Source organism: Glycine max, chromosome 5, assembly GCF_000004515.6.
Source record: "Glycine max cultivar Williams 82 chromosome 5, Glycine_max_v4.0, whole genome shotgun sequence".
Lineage (NCBI taxonomy): Eukaryota > Viridiplantae > Streptophyta > Magnoliopsida > Fabales > Fabaceae > Glycine > Glycine max.
This window is the reverse complement of record NC_038241.2, coordinates 12791629-12804163: the sequence shown is the minus strand read 5'-3', so window position 1 is coordinate 12804163 and position 12535 is coordinate 12791629. Positions and strand designations below refer to the sequence as shown.

Here is a 12535-nt window from a genome sequence, read left to right as displayed (position 1 = left end):
TTTCCATTAGTGAATTTTTCTCATCTATTTGGTGCACATAATCCATCAGTTCAGGGAGAGAATTTACTGGATGCAGCTTCACTATAGAGTCCCAAAGAAATGTCTAGAGAGTCTAGAGAGAGAGTGGGTGAGGGAGCAAAACAGTCAATGGGTAAGAGAGTGACCATGTCTCGGCTACGCCGAGTAAGGGTACGAGCAATGCAATGTGGCGATAGTGGTGGCACGACGAGGTGAGGGGAGGCGGAAAAACTGGAGAGATGCATTAGATGTGTCTTCCTTCTACTTCACGCGTTTTTCAGAAGATATGGGGGAAAAGTACTTATGATTTGAATTTAAAAAATAGGACGATGTCAGGGAGATATTCATCGCAAAGAATAAAAACAGAAGTGGGAGAAGATATGGTTTCATGCGATTCAAAAGGGTTGAAGATGTTCGAAAACTTGAGAGGCAGTTGGATAACTTGATTATCACGGGACTGAAACTGCACGCGAACCTCCCGAAACATGAAAGGGAACAAAAGCTGACAAGGAAAACCAACATCACTGATCAATTCAAGAAGGGACATCTCAGGGATAAGCTGGCAGAGCAAGACGAGGACATAGGCAGGCTGAAAACAACACAGTGTGGAACAGAAGAGCCTGGAAGCATTATCCTAAACGAAACACATTTCCGATTTCGTATGCGAAAGCGGTTGCGACAGGTAGCAAGATGATGACAAAGAGATGGGTGCCGACACATAAACAGGCGATGACACAACCATCCCACTCGTCAATACAGCTAACGATACCCATCAAACAGAGGAAATGATTCAGTGATGCATGGGTTGGCAGGTTACGAAACCTAACGATGGTCAACAAATTAGAGGAAGAACTAATGTGGGACAGAGGTGAGGACATTATGCCTAAGTACCTTGGTGGTGATATGGTACTACTCATGGGCCTTAGTGATACCAGAGTAGAAAATTTGTGTAGGGAAGAAGACGAAAGTGGTTTGTCCATGTTTCATACATTGGAGAAATGGAGCCTAACCATGAAGTCTAGTTTTAGGATGGTTTGGGTCCTATGCTAGGGGAGTCCCGTTACATGCATGGGGCATAGAAAATATCAAAAAGACTGCAGGGGTGCAGGGTGAAGTGGTCAAGATTGATGACGGCCCTATAGACTTCCAACGCCTAGACAGGGCAAGAGTGCTCACTAAGACACCATGGCACCCCAGAATTAACCATAGGGTGTTGGCGTCCATTAATGAGGTCAAATATGTCATAATATCGTGAAGGAGACATGTTACAACCCCTGTAGATGTAAAGGCAATAGGGATAGCTTCACTGGTTCCTCAGAGGAAATATCGTCAGACAAGAGTGACACGGGGCTGAGCTTGATGTCGAAATACAAAACGTTTGTCGGCGAGTCACTGGCGGCAGCCATGGACATGGGAGCAATAGAGAGTGATCAGTATAGAAGCAAAGGGGAGAATCTATTGTCCACTGGTCAATGTATTAAACAAAGATCCATGAACATTAGTCAGGACCCTCTACCAAGTAGACCAATCAACATCAGGCCTAGCGACAACAATACTAGCCATGGGGTTGAGTCTCTATGTGATGCTGGCAGACGCCAAACACCCACCCTAGCGAGCCAACTTGGTGGCAAGGACAGATACGAAAAAGATGACAGATGTTAGGAGGTAGGGGCAACGGAGGTTGATGCAGGAATGGTAAATGGTACCGTGGCTGTTGAAGAGTAGATCGAAGAAAGATGTAACAAAGGAAAATATAGAGAAGAAAGGGACCCACAACTGACCCATAATTTTGAATTAAAGGGGGAGGCACGTGCTGGTTCAAAGGAAAAAGAAGAAGCTATGTCTATTACAAGGCCCACAAAGAAAATAAATGAGAAAAGAAAGGGAGACAAATATTAGATGGTGGGCTCTGACATAAATGGGTCTGACCCTAAGTGGAAGGTATATTCTAGAAACTGGAGGTGCAAAAAGGAAGTTGGACCCAAAGAGACAAATGGACCCAAAGAAATAATGAAGATTATAACATACAATATAAGGGGGCTGGGGAGGGGTTAAAGTGGGCCTCAATTAGAAAACTAGTGAAAAAAGAAAGAATAAATATGTTATGTCTACAAGAGACTAAAAGGCAAGTGATAGACAAGGTATGTCAAGCTTTGTGGTGAGATCCTGAGGCTAGATGGGAGGTACAGCCAGCATGTAATAGTGCTAGAGGGTTACTATGTATATGGAATGAGGAGACATTCAGACTAGAAAACAAGTTGATTGGAGATGGTTTCATTTACCTGGAAGGGACATGGCATGCAGATGGTGGCAAAGTCCTGATAGTGAATATATACTCGCCATGTGATGCAGTTTTGAAAAGAAATTCGCGAGAACAAATCAGACAGATAAAGCATGCAAATATCGGGGACTTATGCTGTATAATAGGAGATTTTAATTGTATTAGAAGACCCTCAGAAAGAATACGCACTTGTCAAAGGATGCAGGATGAGGGTATTATGAAGGAATTTAATGAATGGATTGCAGATTTAGGGGTTGAGGAGGTGTCCTCTGTGGGACGAAGATTCACTTGGTATAGACCAAATGGGACGGCCAAAAGCAGATTGGACAGAGTTCTTGTATCCACTAAATGGTTTGCTAAATGGAAAGGAAGCACCCAGCTTATCATGGATCATAACTTCTCAGATCACTGCCCAATTCTGTTGAGATCTACCTGCGCAAATTGGGGCCCAAAGCCATTTCGGACTCTGGATTACTGGTTTAAGGATAAGTCATTTAGGAAGATTGTCCGTGACAGCTGGACAACGAATGATGTAAGTGGTTGGGGGGTTTTGTTTTAAAAGAAAAGATTAAGAGATTAAAAGTATGGAATAAATCCCAGTTCGGTGATATGCCGCAAAAAATAAGAATGGAGATGGAGATGAACAAGTTGGAAATAGAAGGTGAGAACAGGCAATTCAATGATGAAAAGATCAAAAGGTGAAAACAACTACAGGAGGAATTATGGACAGCAACACTTTCAAATGCATCACTGTTAAGGCAAAAGGCAAGGACTAGGTGGATCAAAGTAGGGGACTGCAGTTCCAGATTTTTTCATTTGATGGTAAACTGGAAACGTAGACACAATATGGTTAGAGGAGTGTTGGTAGATGGGCGCTGGTTAGAGGAGCCAGGCAGGGTAAAAGAGGAAATCAGACACTTTTTCAGGAAGAGATTCGAAGAAACTAAATGGGAGAGGCCTAAATTAGATGGGGTCAGATTTAAGGCTATCGAACAGCAACATAATAATCTCTTGGCGGCGCGTTTTGATGAGGGAGAAGTGAGGGATGCGGTATAGGATTGTGGCAGCGAGAAGAGCCCCCGACCGGATGGATTGAATTTCAAGTTCATAAAGGAATTCTGGGATGTTATTAAACCAGATTTGATGCGATTTCTGGATGAGTTCCATGTCAATGGAGTTTTTCCAAAGGGAACCAATGCTTCATTCTTAGCATTGATCCCTAAGGTCCATGATCCACAGAGTCTGAACAAATACAGACCTATTTCATTAATAGGTTGTGTATATAAAATAGTGGCCAAAGTGTTATCTAGAAGGTTGAAGAAGGTGCTGCCAACCATCATAGACGAACAACAAACCACTTTCGTAGAAGGTAGACACCTGCTCCACAGCATGGTTATTGCCAATGAAGTGATTGATGAAGCAAAAAGGTGCAATAAAAGTTGCCTCGCGTTCAAAGTAGATTACGCAAAGGCATATAACTCAGTTTGCTGGGAGTTCCTCCTGTATATAATGAGGCGGAAGGGATTCTGCACTAAATGGATTAGCTAGATTGAAGGATGTCTTAAATCAGCTTCCATTTCTATATTGGTCAATGGGAGCCCAACTGCGGAGTTCATTCCTCAAAGAGGTCTCAAGCAAGGAGATCCACTCGCCCCATTCTTGTTCAACATTGTAGTTGAAGGCTTAACTGGTTTGATGAGAGAAGCACAAGAGAAGAACTTGTTTGAAGGATATAAGGTTCAAGAAAAATATTATGCAAATGACACAATTTTCTTTGGGACAGCAACGTGGGAAAATATTAGAGCAATCAAGGTGATGTTGAGGAGCTTTGAGCTGGTGTCGAGACTAAAGATAAACTTTGCCAAAAGCAGATTTGGCGCGATCGGGGAAACTGAGCAATGGATACTCAATGCTGCTACATTCTTAAATTGCAAAGTTTTGTTATTACCCTTCTCTTATTTGGGTATCCCTATTGGGGCAAACCCACGGCGTAGTGAGACATGGGATTCAGTAGTCAAAAAATGTGAGAAAACTATCAAAGTGGAAACAAAAATATCTCTCTTTTGGGGGAAGGGTAACTCTAATAAAGTTAGTCCTGAACTCGATCCTTATCTTTTTTTTTCTCCTTTTTCAGGATGTCGAAGAAAGTGGTGGACAAACTAGTGGGGCAGTAGAGGCGGTTTTTGTGGGGTGGAAACTCAGACCAGAAGAAGATTGCTTGGGTGAATTGGGGTACAGTTTGTCTACCATAGAAGAAAGGGAGTTTGGGTATAAGGGATTTATGGATGTTTAACTTTGCTTTACTCGGGAAATGGCGCTGGAATTTGTTCAACCATCATGGGGAGCTGTGGGCACAGATTTTGGAATCAAACAATGGCGATTGGAGGAATTTGGATGCAACAAGAAGATCCATCAGAGAATCTCTTTGGTGGCGGGATCTTAGCTCTGTTGCAATTTGTCTAAGGAGGGTAGCTGACTTAAAAATGGGACAAAATGAAAAATAGGATGTGGATCAAAGGTCTTGTTCTAGGAAGATGGATGGTTGGAGGATGGGGTGTCGCCGAAGGAGAAGTATCCAAGACGGTACCATATTTCTCAACAACATCAACGCATCCAACAAATGGGGATAACATCAAATACAGGTTGGGAATGGAAGTTTCAATGGAGGAGGTTTTTCTTGGAGGCTGAAATAGACAATGTTGCAAAATTTATGGAAGATTTACAGCGTTTGACAGTACATGTGCAGCAACAAGACATATGGAGATGGGAGGGAGACTCAAGCGGCAAGTATACAATGGGGAGTGCTTACGAGTTACTCAATAGTAATTTGTCGATGGAGAGTCAGGATGAAACATTTAAAGCACTATGGAAGATAAAAGTCCCAAGTAAAGCATCCATTTTCACTAGCAGATTGATCAGGGAAAAATTGCCTACAAAGAATAACTTAAGAAGGAGGAATGTGGAAACTAATAATGTCAGCTGTCCATTTTGCAGAAGTCATGATGAGGATGAGGATGAGACTCACTTATTCTTCACTTGTGCTAAAATCTTGTCGTTATGGTGGGAATCGCAATCTTAGGTAAATGTAGAGGGTGCTTTCTTGGAAAATCCAAAACAACATTTCTTTCAACATTCCTACTGCAATCTCAGCGATGGCAGACCTGGTGGATTGCTTTGACATAGTGTATTTGGCATTCTTGGAATATGATTGTCTTCCAAAATGAAAGTTTCAACAGCCATAAAGTGATGGAGGACACTATTTTATTGTTGGACCTGGCTTAAAAATTGGGAGAAAGGATTTGATATCCTGTTTCACTCTTGGTCCAATAACATGGGATAGTTTTTTGTCTTGAGGTGGAATAGCTTATAGAATAGAATTTTGTCTGGTTGGGTACCTCATGGTTAGCCAGATCTTTGGTTTCCTAATTCAGGTTGGTTAGCATGTATTAGGTCACCATAATTTTGCACCCTACAAATGCTAGGATGTATATATAACAGTACCACTTGTACTAATTTTAATGTTCTATATAATATATATATATATGTGTGTGTGTGTGTGTGTGTGTGTATATGTATATACTTTTTCTGATAAAAAATTAAAAAAAAAAAAAAAACTGGATGCAGCTTCAGCTTTACCCTCACCACCTCTTTCAACCCATTTAGGAAAATCCCTTTCAACTACTCGGGTTTTGTTCCTCTCAGTGGACCTGCATATAATTCGAACTTTTCGCAATATTCTTCTACTATTCCTTCATGTTTCAGACTGAGTAGTAGCTCGTAAGGGCTTTGGTTCATCGAAGGCTGAAATCACTGAATCATAGCTTGCTTGAAATTTGTCCAATTAGGGTTTTTTGCACAAAATTCACACCACTGGTACCAGGTTAGCGCCTTCCCTTCCATTGCGACCATGGCTGCCTGGATTCAATCTTCTTCCTCCACTCCTTTAATCTCGAAATAGCGCTTCACCTTATTCGTCCAGCCAAACGCGTCTTCTCCGTCAAAAATTGGAATCTCGAGTTTCCGCCATTTCGCATCCCAATCACGATTGCAATAATCGTGATTCTGGCGTTTTGCATGGTCGCAATTGCTGCTTCCATGATCGATGGGCGACTAGTTTCGCACCGTCACCATTAGCTCCACCAATTGTTCCTTCAACTCCGCTCGCGCGATGCGTTCATCTTCAAACAACTACTTCAAACTCACAATGTCCTCACATGTATTAATCATACCTTCACAGTCTCGTTCCAAAAATTCCACAAGCACATCCATGCTTCCTCACATTGAAACCATCAATATCTTCACGTCTCAAGATCAAAATTTTGCTCTGATACCAGTGATGGAACTGGCCAAAACTCTCATTTTATTAATCTCATGGTGCAAAGATACATCTAGGGATTAGAGACTAGCCTCCCCAACCAACCACCGTGATCATCAAATGAGTAATTCCAGGCGGTTAGACTTTGTTTATAGCTAAAGAGTAGCTAACTAACTAGCTTTGACTGACCTAAAAAGTTACAAGGCTAACTGGTAAACTGTAACTGATCTTAGTCAGTTACAGATAACTCTGGTTCTGGCTGCTGCTCAGGCTTTTGCTTATACTTGCCATGGGTCCTTCCTTCATACACTTGCTTAATAGGTAGCCTAACATATTAACACAAGTTAGTTCAACAATTATGCCATTCTTTGAGAAATTTGGAAAATATTTGATTCACATACAGTCTCATTGTCAAACTGTAATTTTTTAATACTTTCCAAACTGATTTTGAACAAGATGAAAAAATTTAAGAACACTTGAAAAACCCCAAGATTTAGTTTTCATAAGAATTATCCAGGTGGCACGAGTGCAATCATCAATGAATGACACAGATCACTTAGCCCCAAATATAGTAGAGGTAGTAACAGGACCCCAGACATCAAAATGAACAAGATCTAAAGGTTCAAGACTCACTATTACTAGGAGGAAAGGAAGCACGATGGTGTTTTACAAATTAAAAAAAAATCACAATGAAAATGCATGACTAACTCTTTTGTAAACAGGTGAGCAAATAAAGACATAAGAATACCAAAAGGCAGATGTCCAAGACGTTTACATTGAAGCCAAATGTGGGAAGCTACCCTAATGACAAGAAGACAACACCTTTTTACTAGAATCAGTCTCCATATGTTGTAAATAGTATAACCCTACCGTATCCAATTGTCCTCCTCATGTATTACAATTTGGGTTTATGGTCTAACTCAACCCACAAAATCAACCTGTAAGATGAGAACAACCCAATCCTTATAAACACAGCTTAAGTCATACCTCTAGTGAATGTGAGATCTCAATCGCCTAAGAGCTGCATTCCAGTGGTTGTAGTGCACTCTACGACACTTAAAATAGCCATTTTGGTCAACCCCTCCGTAGGTAGCCCTTTCTGGCTAAAGAGTGATCACAATTAAGGTGGCTTTCCATCATCCCCCCTCATGCCCAAGGCTATAAGCTTGAAGTGTTGCAAACTGGCAATGCATGTGACCGAACAATGAATCTAGGATAAGCTTTGTTACTATCTTAGAATTTGGGCTTAGGACATAACTCAATCCCACAAAATCAGGTGAGGACTGCCCAAGCCCTATAAACATAACTTAGGCCATATCTCTAGTTATTAGAGTAGTCTTACTCGATAAGTAAATTGTTTCTTTATTGGAGTAGTAAAGAGAATTTTCTTGTACCTAAAGCACTCTAGCTTGGGGTTTACATCTCAAACCTGCCTCTGCTCCATTATCAATCACAGCCTTCTATGATGCTGATTGAGCCTCTGATCCGGATGACAGGAGATCTACATCTGGTGCTTGTGTGTTCTTTGGACCTAACCTTGTTTCTTGGTGGCCAAAGAAACAAACAGTTGTGGCCTGCTCCAATGAAGAAGCCTTGCTTTGGTCACAACTGAAATCTCTTGGCTTCAATCTCTTCTCTCTAAAGTTAGAGTCAAGCACATGGTTCTTGTCGTTCATTGTGACAATATAAGCACTATTTCCTTGGCCCATAATCTTGTTCTTCATCCTCTCACTAAACACATGGAGTTTGATTTAGTCTTTGCCTGCGTAAAGGTGCCAAACAAACTGCTCAAAGTTGTTCGTGTCTCTACTTCAGCTCAATATGTTGATATTCTCACCAAAGCCCTCTCACCCAGTAATTTTGAGTTGCTCAGATTCAAACTCACAATGTGTGATTCCTCTGCTTCACTTCGGCCTCACCCTGAGTTTGCAAGGGAGTATTAGAGTAGTCTTAATCCATAAGTGAGTTGTACTCTTTTCTTTCTATTAGTCAGTTACTAACTCTAGTTGGTAACAGCTGTAGTCTGTCTCAGGTTAGCTATAGACTATAGATTACCTTTAGTTAGACTAGAGTATCAACACTCCATATAAAGAGTGTTCAGAATTTGTAACAAACTGAATAATTCATTTTTCAGATAAACGGAAAATCTACTTTACTTTCTCTCTAAATCTTTCACTAGCCAATGTGGGATCTCAACTGCCTAAGAGATCCATTCCAGTGGCTACAATCTAAAATGCTTAACTTGGCCTTTCTAGTTAACCCCTCCATAGATAGTCATTTCTAGCCTAGGAGTGACCACAATTAAGGTGACTTTCCAACACCATGGCAAGGTCCTGAAAAACATAGTGGGAGTGGAAGAATATTGCTTTATATTTAAAATTTTGTGGATGTTTATGTATAGAAACAACAAACAAGATTATAAGATAGTTTGGGAACATAGAGGCTATTGTTCAAGATTAGAGATGATTGGAGTTTAATGTAGCATGATCCAAAAATAAGGGCATGACTCATGAGTTCCATTAGCGACACGATCCAACAATAGGGGTATGAGTTTCATTAGCAACAGTAGTGTTTTGCTTTCAAAAAATTGTGGAGCAAGATAAGAAGTATGAACCAAAAGAAACCACTACACAGTTTGTTAGATATATGTTTTAATGTCAAAAGAAACCAATGCACAGTTTTACTGTAACTGAATACAGTGTAATGAACCAAAAGCTCCATGGAAGGTTTTAAAGCCATAATTTGAGTACTGGCAGCAGATAATGCAGAAATAACCAAAAGAAATATTGTCAAAAACAACCAAAAAAAAGAGTGACTAATGCTGGATACATTCAATGCTTTGTTGCGAATTGTTGAGTTTCAACAACTTTTCTGTTAATATCTGCCCATCAAATACGTTGTTTCCCATACTGCTTGTTGCCAAGTTTCACATATCCCAGAGATATTCCTATAATTCACAGGAAATGGACATCAAGTAAATAAGGGATTTGATGCACATGGAATGGAATAAAAAGGTAAAATCAGAATCATGTAAGTTAATCATGAAAAACCATTTAATAAGGAGTTCTCGTATAACAAGCATTGCTATGTTGCCTCTACTAGTTATATTAACTGTGTACCAACTGTAGACAGCTGGCAGTTAGCTTTGTTATGTTGTATCAGCAATTTCAGTAAGGATATCAAGACTGTATTTGGAAGATTCAGTTAGTTGATCCTACTCTTCTATAAACAGAGGATCGCTGTGTAAGATTTTTCGTTCCCAAAGTTTAAGACTCAAGAATCATTCTCATTTTTCTCCCAAATATTTTCTTCTACTTTTTTGTTAGAACTTGAGGAAACTGAGTAGTGAGAAATGAGAACAGAGAGTGAAGGAGAAGGAACCAGAATGCTTCTGTTATTGATGAGTAATGAGTCAAGGAGTTAAACCTCCTCTGAGGAAATTCCCCTTTACACCAAAGCAATTGCTCGGTACAAAACTGGTCCTACCAAAACATAATTCTCCCAATACATTTCTGTTATGTATACACCTTCTCCTAACTAGCACACTCTCCATATTTTTGGTGTCATCATTTTTCCCTATCACTTTCGTCCTCTGTTACTTTCAGTTTCAGATATTAACTGCCTTGCTTTTACTGAAGCCTTAAAGAAAACTCCTCCAAAGTAGAAGAGCAAAACTGCGCTTACCAGTGCACCCTGCCCCCCCCCCCCCCCCGGCCCCCCCTCCATAAAAAAAGAAGGAATATAATATATATATATATATATATATATATATATATATTAAATTGTCCCATTAAGAGAATAGACACCTTATAATACAAGAAGTCAAGAACAGCATCCAACTGTAACTAGAAGATAAAAGAAGTACTAAACTACTAATCATGCAACTTTTAGGATCCCAGTGAAGGTCAGCTTGTAGCTACCACCTGTGTATTATGGACGGCATCAATCAAGCATATATTCAATGGAAAAAATACCAAATCAAACATGTACAGAATGACATCTCAAAGAAAGAGATATGGCATAAAAGTAGACAAGGTCAGTATCACAAGACCAAGGGCCATTTAATTCTTCAAAAAAAACAAAAAAAAAAACACAATAGATGAATAGAACTGTCAAAGCATCAGGAACTCTCTCTCTTCAATGGAATTACTACATTTATATCCAGCCAAGGACTGCAGATTATATCAATACAACGACAACATTAGTCTTATTCTACTAGGTGAGGTTGACAACATAGGTCACTCAATGCCATTGGACCCAGATAATCACAAGACTGCAGATTATATAATGGAAAAAGTAAGGAGAACTTTCCGATTGGTGATTTCTTCTTGTGACTAGAAAATAAAAATAAAAAAATCGCATATCCATTCCTTGTGTCTAGAATCAGATTCTCAAAAGACAATGCAATGCCATTTGTTACATTTTGTTAATGCATCATAGATAACATTCCTCGTTGATTAACCAGAAAATACAAATCAACCTTTTCCTAAGTAAGCACGGCATAAACCTAAAACTCAAAATATTCATTCCATTATCAACCTCGCATGACTTCAAAAAGGTAGCAGATACAGTACCCTAATGAGTCTGATACCCAAAAAGTGTTATCAAAAATTTATTAATTATTGCTTCTACAATAAACTTCATAAGTCATAACCCAATTAAACAAAATCAAATCAAACCCCAATAAATGATTCACAGCTCACCCTAGTTACCAGGAAAGAAAAAGACAAGTACCAGAGTAATTAACCCATCCTTGTCTCAGCTATTGCTCCAGCAGAATTTTAGGTGTTTTTTTTTCACTTTTCATAATTTCAGGTTCGACGACATATTGACATATAGCTGTATCTGTTATCTATTGCACTACCTATAATATTAAATAAAGAGGAGTGCCAGCAACACACTCTTTTTATCACACTTTCTATTAAATTCAATATCAAGAGTGAAGTTCATTAAACAATAGGTGGACCTACAAAATTTAGTGATTTCTAATAAATTTCAACCAATAACAAAGAGTATTCGAAAGAGTGCTAGAGAGTAGAATGTTACTACTTCTCATCATTCTTGTACAGTTTCAAAACCTACTAAAGGTGATGCTTCCAATTTTGCAGCAATAACAGTAACAGTGTGTCTGAATTAACTTATTTTAGGAAAATAATCTTTAAGATTTTTGAAAGAGAATAAAAACGACTATATTACCGAAAATTAAGCTGTAACAAACAAGCAAGCTACATATACGTCCTCGCAGAGTAAACGTGTTCTTTTCTATCCCCTTTCTTTGTATGACACGCGAAAAATTTTTCGGTTTCTAATAGGAGAAAACGCGAGAATTCTGAAAAGGAAATGAGTTTGGGTTTTGGATTGAGAAGGAAACAACATTCAGAGGCAAAGGGATGATTAGATCCAGAACTTACGAGGGTTGTAGCGAGTGAGAGAAACGAGCTTCTCTCGACGACGTCCTTACGTGCTTGCTGCTGGTGCTGGTGATGCGTTTTCAGTGTTTGAAAAAATGAACAGGGGGGAGAAGAAAGAAGCAAAAGGGAATACAAAGAGAATCTGTGCTCGGGTTTGTGTTGGGTTTGAACTTGGAAAGGTGAGAGAAAAATGCTTTTCCGGTGGTTGTTTACTTGTGTTGAAAATTCAGAGAGAAAATATAAATTTTAAAATTATGATTTTGCCCTTCCTACATGAAAATGTTGGGATATCATATCATTATATTATTATTATATTAATTTGAGGAGTTTTTTTAAGAATTTTCAGTGCACTCTGAATTAAAGGTAAAATGGTTCGGAATGAATTCAAATATATCTTTTATTTTTTTATGAAATAGACGAGCAAATGATAGACATGAGGGTTGTAATCCCAACTAAGTTAGCACCACTGACCTCACCCAACAAAGCTCCACCAGCCTGATATTATTAAAA

The 12535-nt window shown here is 39.3% G+C and overlaps 1 protein-coding gene across 3 annotated transcripts in view; it reads right to left on the bottom strand.

Moving 5' to 3' along the window:
• Positions 1-12269, bottom strand: part of LOC100791478 (wiskott-Aldrich syndrome protein homolog 1) — a 30096-nt gene extending 17827 nt beyond the window's left edge. Inside the window, exons 1-3 of one of the 3 annotated variants that reach the window (XM_014775556.3) lie at positions 12026-12269; positions 11811-11943; positions 9444-9561 (exon numbers count right to left, since the gene is read on the bottom strand). In XM_014775556.3, the coding sequence (XP_014631042.1) occupies positions 9444-9522 (79 nt within the window). In that variant the 5' untranslated portion in view covers positions 9523-9561; positions 11811-11943; positions 12026-12269. The remainder of the gene's footprint in view (positions 1-9443; positions 9562-11810; positions 11944-12025) is intronic. The other 2 variants (XM_006579768.4, XM_026128409.2) reach the window with 2 other exon arrangements.
• Between the last annotated feature and the right edge of the window lie 266 nt (positions 12270-12535).